The sequence below is a fragment of the Panthera pardus genome, unplaced genomic scaffold (assembly GCF_024362965.1).
Source record: "Panthera pardus isolate Hobbes unplaced genomic scaffold, ASM2436296v1 HiC_scaffold_13, whole genome shotgun sequence".
Classification (NCBI taxonomy): domain Eukaryota; kingdom Metazoa; phylum Chordata; class Mammalia; order Carnivora; family Felidae; genus Panthera; species Panthera pardus.
In genome coordinates, this window is record NW_026526688.1 from 125,771,592 (window position 1) to 125,783,461 (window position 11,870).

The 11,870-nt window shown below is 44.7% G+C and overlaps 1 protein-coding gene across 2 annotated transcripts in view; it reads left to right on the forward strand.

Moving 5' to 3' along the window:
* UNC5C (unc-5 netrin receptor C) overlaps positions 1-9,087 on the forward strand; it is a 359,471-nt gene extending 350,384 nt beyond the window's left edge. For both annotated transcript variants that reach the window (XM_019463841.2, XM_019463843.2), the window contains 2 exons: positions 1,491-1,669; positions 2,451-9,087. In XM_019463841.2, coding sequence (XP_019319386.1) covers positions 1,491-1,669; positions 2,451-2,616 — 345 coding nt within the window. In that variant the 3' untranslated portion in view covers positions 2,617-9,087. The remainder of the gene's footprint in view (positions 1-1,490; positions 1,670-2,450) is intronic.
* Positions 9,088-11,870: the final 2,783 nt, after the last annotated feature.

An 11,870-nucleotide genomic window follows, 5' to 3' on the forward strand; every position in this document is an offset into this window, starting at 1 on the left:
TCACCTGCCCCTGGGTCATTCTTCTGCTCTCCTTTAAGTCCTGTGTCCTTGAGGTCAGGATTCCTCTGTCTTCAGGGTCCCTTGGAAGGAACTCTGTCAGATGTGGGGAAAGATCTACAAGTCGTGTCTTCACTGGGGGACCCCAAATCCCACATGTTGCTAATGTGTTTCATTCATACCAGTCTTTTAACTGGCATGTGCTGGAATGAGCACAGAGGAGCAAATGGAATCCTCAGTCTCCGTTTGTCAGTTTTGGGGTTTTGAGGCCAAATACTGTGATGGCGGCCAACCCCATCGTGTGTATTATCGCAAAAAAAAAAAAAAAAAGTTTTGCTCTAATGTGCCCTCCCGGCCCCTGGATGGACCCTGTGCAGTGGGATTGCACAAGCCGAGCCGTGAGCCTTGGCAGTTGGCCCCAGAATACAGAACGTACTGTCACTGAACACTGGGACACAGACAGCAGTGATCCCCACCGGGCAGGAGCAGTTTGGGGGGCTCTGGACAGTGGTGGCACTGACCTCCTGAGCCAAGCACTCTGCAAGACACCAGAGACTTCATGATGACTGAAACTGTGTCTAGTTTATCCTCCAGCAACTAATTATGTACACCAAGGAGTTACCTGCTCTGAGAGAGAGAGGGAGAGAGAGATGACATTTAAAGTAGATTAAGTGGATTTTCTTTTATTGCTTTAATAGTTCCCAGGCAACATTTGCTTTTGCTTTCCTAACCAGCAGAAGTGATCAGAAAATGATTAGAGTTTCTCCTGCAGATGAAATTCAGATTTTGCATTTGTGCTGTTTTATGAGCTGAAACTATTTTAAGAGCCAATTTATGATTTTCTCCCCTAAAATTAGATTGAACAAAAATAAGGGTGTACAGCAATTGGAGGATGCCATTAGCAGCTTGCCCTAAGGCAATCTACTGTGTTCACCATTTTCTGTAAAAAATTAGTCTTAATTTGATATCATTTGGAGGAGAGCTGTGTTCCATTTCATTCAACAAAAGCAGAACTGACTCTTCTTCTGCAGAGGTTAGAGAGAGAATTTACTTGGGCATTTGCCCAGGGCATTCCCCTCAGGGTCAAGACAGTTTCTAGAAGCTCTGAACTCCCAGCCTTCTAATCTCAGATCTGTTCATTCACAAAGAACTGCCCTTTCGAACATTTCTCCCCTCTTGAAATCTAAACCTTTAGGAGGATTGATAGTCCTCTCCCCTCTTTCATCCTGAACGGGATGAGAGAAAAGCTGCTATCGAATCCCACCAGAACTTCCACCAAGCCCAGCCCAGAGCGAAAACCTATACATTCAAGGCTATGCAAAGTCAGCACAGAAGTTACCTCTTCTTCTCGGCCAGGTCAGGTCCCGGCTTTCGGACAGGAAGAGGCCATTCTCTTCTTATTGCGCAAAGCAAGGCATTATGTCGATTGGTTCAATAGAGATTGCTTTTGTCTTTGGAAATAATGCTGTGTTGTTCCTGTGCCCAAACTACAGGAGCCTACTGGCATCGATCTGCCTCTGCTGGACCCAGCGAGCACCATCACCACCGTGACGGGACCCAGCGCTTTCAGCATCCCTCCACCTATCAGACAGAAGCTCTGTAGCAGCCTGGACGCCCCGCAGACGAGAGGTCATGACTGGCGGATGCTGGCCCATAAGCTGAACCTGGACAGGTGGGTATGGCTGGGCTCCTGTTTCTGTTAGACACAGAGCACCGGGGCTGATGCCCGTGAGACTTAGGGCAACCTTTGTTGTTTTCTACCCATACACCTGTTTACTTTTATTTTTACCTATTTACTTTTTGTCATTCTGCAAACCCGTATTAAGTGGCTTCTTTGCATCTTGCATCTTGGTCTCACAGACACCTTGTTGAGAGATATCCTGGGCTTATCTGACAAGACAAGGATCAGGTTTTGTGATCCACTTTGCAAAGCTGATGGGCTAAATGGCCCTAAATAATATATCCATTCACTTAAAGTAATTGTTGTTCCTCAACTCCGGTTGAACAAGAGCTGATGCTTGATGGTTAATTAACATGCTAATCACCGCATTGATACTGAGTTATAAAGAGACCTCAGGAGCCCTTCTTCGTGGAATGTTGCCATCACCACCCAGCACAAGACATGGCATGATCTGTCAAAGATGATCAGAGCCTGGGTTGGAAAGAAAACATGAGTGTTTTGATTTCCTGTTTAGGATATGACCCGTAGACATCTCGCCTCTTAAATTATCTTACTCAGAGTTGAGGTTAACAAAGTTAAACATCACATCTCCTGTCTGGGGCTGATCTAATTAAGCATGTGCTAGTTATTTAGGATGGCTCCCTGTAAACCACAGCTTCTCCAGTGGGACCCGGATACTTAAAAGACAAATGGAGAGACGGAAGGGTTTAGTACAGAGAAAATAGGTCTGTAAATCTCACCCTTCAGCACACTCTCCCATTCCCAATTACAGGTACTTGAATTACTTTGCTACCAAATCGAGCCCGACTGGCGTAATCCTGGATCTCTGGGAAGCACAGAACTTCCCAGATGGAAATTTGAGCATGCTGGCGGCTGTCCTGGAAGAAATGGGAAGGCATGAGACAGTGGTGTCTTTAGCAGCGGAAGGGCAGTACTGACTCGTGCTGGGACTGGAAATGAAGGACGGCAATGCACAGGGAGTCTGTGGCCGTCCAGGCCATCGCAGTTGAGAAGGAAATCCAGAATGGACCCAGACCGATGAGTTTCAAAGGCAAGACTGCAAGCGGGAGAGAGAAGGAAAACATAACACAACTGCTGATACACGTGCCCACTTTACTCGGACATCATCACAGGAGTTAAGAACAATTGTGTAAATTTGTACCTTGAATTTAGAAATCGACCTAATTTTCCTCTTAGTTGGGCTGTATGCTGTGTGGTACAGGATCTTACAGTTTCCTAGGAAACGCTTTTTATTGCTATCCAGGTATATGGATAAACTTTCTTAACAAACCCAATTTCTACAAACGTTGTTTACATCAAATTGGACAGGGATGCGGACACTGTCCATGGCTCGTTCTATTTTTGTTTAAATCATTTGAAGTTGAAGCTGTGGACGGTTTGTTGTGTCTATTTCAGATTAGTAATTTACAGAGAAATCGCAGACTTTTGCTACAAACTGTGTGCATCAAGTGTCTCAGATAATCCTTCCATTGGTGTTCCGTTTCTAGAACTTGTAGAACCAGTGTTACTGTTTGTATCAGGGAGGTGGAGAATCTAAGTGTAAAGGAGAAATAACTAAGACTCTTTATTCCTTGAGGGCACCCATCTGGTGCCCCCCGGGAACAAAGCTGTAGCAATGCAGGGAAGACAGTGATTCATGTTCAGCCACACAAACAAGCATTTCTTCACCACGTGTGTGTTTGTAATATGCAATTTGAGGTGTTTTTTTAAAGGTATCATTATTATCATTATTATTATTAATGAGTATTTACAGGTATTCTAGTAAAAGGATTTTCTTTTAGCTTCTGTTTTTGTTAGCAGTACTGTTAGTATTTAGATATTGACTAGACCTGCTTCACTCTTCTCACATAAGGTGGGCGTGGTCACCAGTTTAATTAAAAGGCTTTGCTTCCTTGACCTTTTATCTTTCTTGCATCCTTCTGCACCAGAAAGATAGTCAGTGCTCACTGGCTTTGTCAGTCTCTTCTTTCAGCTCGCTCAGGCAGGGTCTTTCTCCTCCGAGTCTTGTTGGAAGAAGCGTTCTCTATTAAAGTTCACTGAATATTGTAGTTATGTGATTGCACACTGACTCCCCCAGGGTACTCTGTCTACTTTAGAGGCAGTGTGCATAGAGGAACAGCCTCCGAACTGGCAATCGGAAAACCAGTTCACATTCTGGCTTTGTCATTGTCTAGCTGTGCTACCTTGGGAAAGTCATTGAACCTCCCTGGACCTCAGTTTCCCCATGTGTCCAATGAAAGGGTGGAAGTATTAGATATTCTCAAGGTTCTAAAATGCTAGACTTTTCCTGTGATGTCTCCAGTCTCATTCATCAGTCTGAGGCCCACACTGGACGCTGACCTGGATCAATAAAGAGCTAGCTAGTCTCTTGCCCAGGCTACAGTATGCCTTCCAAATAGTTCCAGCTTTGAAGAGGATGATCCTTACCTGTAACCTGTTTGTCATGCTTCCCAGCCTCGTCTTTGTGCTGCTCACCAAGAGGTGGCATCCCTTTATTATCATTTTCTTTCCTCTTTGGGGACCACTTGCCTTCCTGACTCGTTGCAAGTTATGTTCTATTATTGTCTTAATCAAACGTTTTTAAAATTAAAAAAAAATTAACCAAAAAGTAGTCAAACGACTACTTTGTGTAAACTATGGTATTTCCTGAGAATTATCACAGGCCCTTGGTTTTAACCCAGGGACTCCATTCATTCAACAGGTGGGAAATAAAGGGTCAATAGCCCAGAAGCCAAGCCACGACTGAACAACAAGCACCCATGTGTATGAATCAGAACCTTCAAAACATGGCCGTGGTTCACTTTTGGGCTAGAGGTATAGAGGTTACTGACTGGCCTTGAACGAGAAATCATTTTAGATATTTTCCTCCTTCTTTACCCATATATTTCCTCTTCTATTTTGGTGACTTCTTAGTACGCCCAAGATTCCTCAAGGCATCCTCATCATTGAGGAACTACTGATACCTTGTTATGGAGCCTCTTCTCTCACCGTTTTTGTTTCTTATCTTCTGTTTGGGGCCTATTTTCCATAACCTGTCTCTCTCAGGCCACCCCTGCACCATAGATAAAAACATGTTACACTTATCGTGAAAGGAAGGGATTGCAGTAATAAATAAGTTCAGTGGATAATGTTTGTACCAATGCGTATTTGACCAAAAGATAGTAACACTGTATGCTACGTAAAAAGATTTTTAAATAGATATTTTTTTACAAAGAGGAGGACAAAAGATTGCTATTGTCCATTACTTCAGTTTGAAATAACTTCTCAAGATTGCTCATCAATACTGGTTTGGGGAGCTGTCATCTGTGGAAATCAAGAATTAGAAATCTGAAGGATGTTCAAAGGAACTTCCATGCCTAGTGGAAAGGAAAGAGTGGTTGATTCCTTGTAAGTGAGGTACTCATCTGTCATGGAACCTGTTATGTTCCCCATCAAGTGAATGCCAACTCCCTTACGTACAACACACCATTCATGTCCAATAATTTTCCCTACGAATTCTGATTTCCTTTTCCTTTGGAGTAAAATAATAGCAGTTAGGTTGCTCTCAAACTTAGAAGGTCCAGATTCAACAGTTCATTTCATAGAGAGCCACTCCATCATTCTATGTGACATGTCCTGCCTTTGATTCCTAGGGTTTCTATATAGCTTGTGAGGAAGGACGCGCTTATTACTTCTTTGGGATGGGGAAAGAAACTTATCATTTGTGCATAGTGCCATCTAGTGGTGCACAACGCAATCTATCCTAGTGTCACATAAAAATTCACGTAAAGTTGTTTGACAAAGGGAATTAATGGCTAAAGAGTCAGGATCTTCAGGACACACGTGGGTAAATTTTCACTTCAAATCTATAGTTTTCTTATTGTCACACTTCTTTACTTAAATCACCCATAAAAATTCCATGTCACTATGAGGCTAGTACACCAACTCTTTCACACACAGTATGTTATCAAGTTGGTTTGGGGTAATAGGAATGATAGAAACAAATCTGTGTATAAAACAGTTTTTGAAGAGTTGTCATGTTTAACATTTACATTTTTTATTGAGATTTGGATGTTTTAAATCTCCTACATTTAGTTTTCTAATATTTATTTTTGGAAATGTAAGAAGAATCCACTTACAAATAAGTTTTATATATGCAAATGACAGAACTGTGTCTAAGGAAGGGAGATTTGTGATTGGTAACCAGGACTGGAAGGAAGATTCCTTTCTGCTGAATGTGGGTGTCTAAAGGCAGAGGTCTCATCCCATTTTCATTTTATTCTCACCACATTCACTCAGATTTCCTTAGTCTGATCTGGAAGGAATAAAAACTGGATTCAGTACTGGTAACTGGACACAGGGTGATGACAAACATGTAACAGAGAACAGCCTTTTCACAAACTGTGTGGACACCAATGTGGACACTCACCTCCGCTACAAGGAAAAAATCCCCATCCTCAGATGAGTTCTTCAAAGGCAGGGCAATATTTTGGGTGAGGTGTCCAATACTCAACTGTAAAACCATTGCCCATTTTCATATGTACTATTATTTTAGAGATATTACTCTCTTAACCTTTAAACAGTAGAGCCATTCTTTAGGAAGAAGTCATGGAGACTGAGTTTAGGACACTCTGGAAATTAGATACTCTGTAATTTTTTTTTTAAGATATTTATTTCTCATGTAAGTTAGATACCTTCAAAGTAAGCATTCAGATGGTGGAATCAAGACTTTTTACTTCTGGAGAGAAGCAAACGAGGCTCTCGTCCTTTGTATCCCCGTGTGTATGACTGTCAGGAACACGGCGGATATGCTTTCGGTCCACTTCTGTCATCCACGTATGAGGAAGGGAGCCAGTAAGGTGATCACTAACTTCCTAGAATTCACAAGCCTTTGCCAGTATATGGTCTGCCCCCATGGGGTCAAGCAAATAAAAACTATATAAGGACCTGCAAGAGAGTGTAAAGAATGTAGAAGAAGTTTACATGTTGAATTTTCAGTCTTGAAGTTGAATGTGAGTTTTCTTTAGCTTTTGCTGAGCAGTTGCTCTGGACAAGTTATCTGTTTCACATAGAGACCTCAGTACAAGTCCAAGGGCCAATGAGGGAATAATGACCATGGAAACAGCTGAAATGAAACTGGGTTTTATCCATCTTCTTTGAAAATAGAGGAGCTTTTGTGAATCAGAATGTTGTTGCTTAAAGCCAATTATTTGTAAAGATGATAGTGGTCAATGAGCATTAGATTTTATAGATCCAATAAGGAAAATATTTTTATTATTATCTCAAGGTAATAAGACATTTTTTTTACCTTCCGAGTGCCTCATAGGACCAACTATTACACTTTGGGTTTTTTGTTTTTGTGTGGTTTTTTTTAACCTTGTTGAACTAATGTTGAATGAAATCCTTAGAACTTTGACTCTGTGCAATGAAGTGCTGTTTCTCTACCCTAAGAAATATATTTGTATAATCTCTGGCTGTAATGATCACTTTCAAAGATTTCCCTTGCATTCTCTAATGATTTTTTTTCAATGGAATAAGTCATAAGGGGAATAAATATATTGCAACCAATGTTAATTTAAACCTGTGTCCATACAGGTCAAGTTAGCCAAATGGAGTCATAAGTATTTCCAGAATTCATGCCTAAAACCTGCTATTTTCAAAAGGCAGGGGTGGGGGGAGGGGGGAATGGCAACGTATGTCACTGGGTAGGTTTTCCCTGTGAACTAAGACTAACAACTTTCTGATCCTTCAGGCTTACTGGCCTTGTGCTTGCCCCCATTTTCAGAAACCCTACTTAAAAAAAAAATCTGTCTTCAGAAGAGTTCAGGGCTCCCAGCTTTTCCGGTAGGCTTGTCCCCTCCTCCTATTGATTTGTGGTGGGATTACTAATGAGCTCATTCAACCAAATGTAACATATGCTCCTCGACCGATTTTAGAATGGCTGAGGGAGGCATCACCAAGACAAACCACTAGGAACTCCACAAATGTGCTGGTACACAAACCCCAGCAGCCGTCAGAACGCACTGTTGGTAAGAGGCTGTTTCCCGGCCAGCCATACACTTAGACTCTCGGGGATTGAAGAGATCTTCCAGAATCCAAAGTTGGGAATCTCTGCAGAATGTCGCAAGAGTTGTGGCCGGTACACCAGTTGTTCAGAAGACAACGAGGAAGCTGCCCTGAGACACAGTCAGCTGCCCACCAGCCAAAGTATTTGGCACTGTATACCAGCCTCTTAACATGCCATTTGAGATTTGTGCCTCGGCAATATTGTAAATTGCCGAAGGCCATCACACTTCAGGGCCCATTATAAATATTCTCAAATTCTATGTGTCATCCTTCAATTCCAAAGATCTGTTGGAATTGGGGCTATCAGAGCTGCTGTTGAGCCTGATGGCGCTGACCCAGGGTGCAGTAACCCTCATTTCTGGAGTTCAGAATGTGAATCATAGGCCGGTATCTCTGAGCGGTAGCCTAGGAGTTGATGAGCCATTGACCTCTGCACCTCGGCACGATGGTGAGGCAATATCCAAGAATCGTGACGTGAGCTATTTTCTCCAGGCTAAAACAAACCTGTTTTAGAACAGCTTAAAAGAGCAAGAAATCTACAGCCAGTGGAAAATGCCTTTGCCTTTTTATACTCTTAAAGTCTCATATGACGCCTGTAATCCTAGGGGCTTAAGTTCAAGTGCGTACCCCTCCAGGCCTTGGGAAAGAAAGAGGACAGCAATCAGAACAAGCTGAGTGGTTTGCGTTCTCCCCCTCACTCTTCCCTCAATCTGCTATTGGTACCGAATCCCTCGCCCTCCAGACAGAATGCATTCAGCCAATTGCAGGGAATATCATCAGTGTGTGTGTGTTGGGTGTCAGTGTTGTACATGTTCACCGAGTTTAACGTTGAGCTGTAGCAAGTTGGTGACCTTCCGCTTCGCTCTTTCTAAAGAAGACAGGCAGTGTTTGTCAGAGAGAAATCCCCAGCAGTCTGTGTTGAAGAGCCTGTGTCATCCACCTGCTGTTCCCTTTGGAACAGTTCAACTGCAGAAGTGTCGGATTGAGATTTTGTGCTTTGTCATTTTTCTTTTGGAAACACGACAACACAACTTTGGCTTTTCAGATACGGAACACTTCTTTTGTTGTTGTGGAGTTCCCTCTTGCTGTATCTTCTATGCAATTCCTTTTCTAGAAAACCCCTGGTGGAGGAGTGCTCTCTGGGCATCCCGTCCACCATGCCGCTGTGTGGTGAAGGTGAGGGATGCCGGCTCTGGGTGTGCCTCTTCTCTCTCCCTGCTGCCTCTCCCCATTTTTCCTGCAGTCCCTTGGTTTGTAAATTGCCTGCATTTATTCTGTCAGCCAACATGTACAAAATGTAAGAAAGAATTTTTAAACAGGTAATAAATTATATTTATAAGCAACAGAGTGCTACCTCCTTTGTTTCTTCATAACAAAACACTCCTGTGTGAAGGGTCACCCTGCGTTTCTTTCGGACACAAAAGCCCTTGGAGTCCGCAAGGATGGTAATCACAGCCTCCCTTGGGGACAGGATGAAGGTTCTGGAATCAGTGTTTCTCAAGCCTCTCTGCACATTATAATCACCTGAGTAGCTTTAAAAACCACTAGTGCCTGGAGGTGCCTGGGTGGCTCAGTTGATTAAGTGCCATAATCTTGATTTCAGCTCAGGTCATGATACCACAGTCATGAGACCGAGCCCCGTGTTGGGCTCCGCGCTGAGTGTGGAGCCCGCTTAAGATTTATATTCCCTCTCTCTCGCTCTCTCCCTCTCTCTTCTCCTCCCCGTCTCAAGCTCACTCTCAAAATACACAAACACACCACTAGTACCTGGCTCCCGACCCTAGAGGTTCTGATTTTATAGGTCTAGGGGGTAGCCTGGTTGTCGAGAGCTTTTTAATGGCCCCCAGGTGATAGTGGTGAGCAGTAAATGGGGAGAACCAGTCTTAGAGCAGCATCAGAAGGTCCTGGGGACCTTGTGGATAAAAAGAATATGGGGCTCTACCCCAAGAGACCTGATTTTAAATGAAATCAGTTGTTTGCAAACAACTACGCTAATCGGTAGGGCATGAAAGATGAGCCCGGTAACACAGGATGCCCAGAGCTATGGCAAATGCCACCGGTACAGGACACCCCGTCACCCCTTTAGAGCGAGCCAGCAGAAGGCTCCAAGCGTGCGGTGGATGATGGCCATGAAACGAGTGGAATCAAAGGTGGCTCCTCCCTTAGTGAGAGAACTACTTGGAGCCGTGCCCTTGGACGGACTGCAATCTGCCCACCCCTGCTCAGGTGGGATCACAGGAGTGGATGACAATTGTACCAGTGCTGAGAAAACGCCCCCTCCTGAGGCCTGGGAGACAGTGACTTCAGACAGATTTAAAGCTGGGGTCACAAACTCAAATGCTTGTCGGGACTAAGGAAGTAGTGACTGTGTGTAAAACTGGAACCTCGGGAAAAGAAAAGGCAGAAGTGGGTTCTATGGCTGGACTAGAGATTTCAACTCCATCCAAAAAGATGAAAATACAGGGGCACCCGGGTGGCTCAGTCGGTTGAGCGTCTGACTTCAGCTCAGGTTCATGAGTTCGAGCCCCGCATCGGGCTCGCTGCTGTCAGCGCAGAGCCCGCTTCGGATCCTCTGTTCCCCCCTCTCTGTGCCCCTCCCCCACTTGCACTTCCTCAAAAATAAACAGACACTTAAAAAATAAAGATGAAAATACAATTAAAGAATCAAACGGTACTTCTCAAAGAAATCACAGGGTGGTAAGACTCCCCCATGCCGTCCACTGACCCCTACTCTGGAGCGTTGGCAGCTGGGATCCCTGTTGGGAAAGCTGAACCTATGAGAGCTACCAAGTGAGTCTGTGAGGGCGCTGACATGCGACCTGGGCTGGGGACACTACGGAGCTCTCTAAGGCCTGGCCTCCCACTGTATCTGTCCTTCTGGGCCAGCACACAGGCACCAGGCAAAGAACCTTCTTCTGTCCCAGAGGCAGCTCAGAACCTAGGGCTCAGAACCTAGGGTAGAAATTACTTTCCAGAAACAAAAGTCCTTCTAAGAGTGGGGTTGTAACAAATGACTTGTGCCAAGAGAAGGTTCTGTTCTCCTGAGCTGGGATTTACTACCCATCTCCCTTTAAGTCCCATGAATGGCCATAGCATATAGAAGTGGGGCACAGAGAGGGGCGAAGAGGTGTGCCCACAGTGAACTGTGAATTCTTTAAACATCGCTAGCTTATATCCTGTTGAACTCACGTCGGTGAGGAAAAGCTTCTGCTACGTGCTGGGTGGGGCCTTCACGTACTTCACAAATTCATCTCATGTGCTTCTCATGAGAGCCCTAAGCAGATGGGTATTTTTATCCCATATACAGGGGAGAAAACGGTGCTCAGATTCTATACTTCCACAGAAGTGAGAAAGTGAAAACCACGGAACGTGAGCCAAGTCGATCTGAATCCCAGTGCTGGGATGAATTCCCTTGGCCCAAGTGCAGCTGGCTAAATGCAGCCAGTCACACGAACACTTTGGGGTCCCTGGTAACTAAGGGAGTATTCTTATACTGTCTGTGCCCAAACGATCCCGGGCTTCTCTCCTGACCCAGTCTCCAACGGATCCCCTCAAAACTAAACTTTCTACCCTACCTGCCAAGATTCACAATCCAAGCAGAAATAACCCAATCCTTTCCCTCTCCCTTTGCAGAGGGCTTTCTCTGGTCCAAGGGGACACCGTTTCGGGGCAAAGGCAATAGCCTCCTTCTTCCATACCCCACGTGTCACGGCTGGGAGGAAAGATGGGGTGTTTGTCGTTCGCGGCCCTTGCATGGAACCCACTGCTTTGTGCTTCAGCCTACCAGGCCCGACCGGCCTCTGTCCGGACTCACTGCCCTCATAGACCATCCCCCATTTTCCTGTGGCCCTGGAGAACTTGGCCTCACAGCCTTCCTTTCCTTAGACTGCTACCATCCTCAGGGGCCCCAGGATCCGTGAAGACCTCTCCAAAAGCCTTACTGTTGGGTTCTTCTTTCGGTATCGATAATCTTGTCCACTAGCTAAATCCCTGCACTCCTGTGATCGCACCCTCCTGCCCGTCCTTAGCCTTGCTGCTCTCTCTCTGAAGCATCATGTGGACTGCAGCCCCTGTCACTGCTGGTACACCACCCAACCCCGGAAGGGTTCTCTGTCCTTGGACCTAG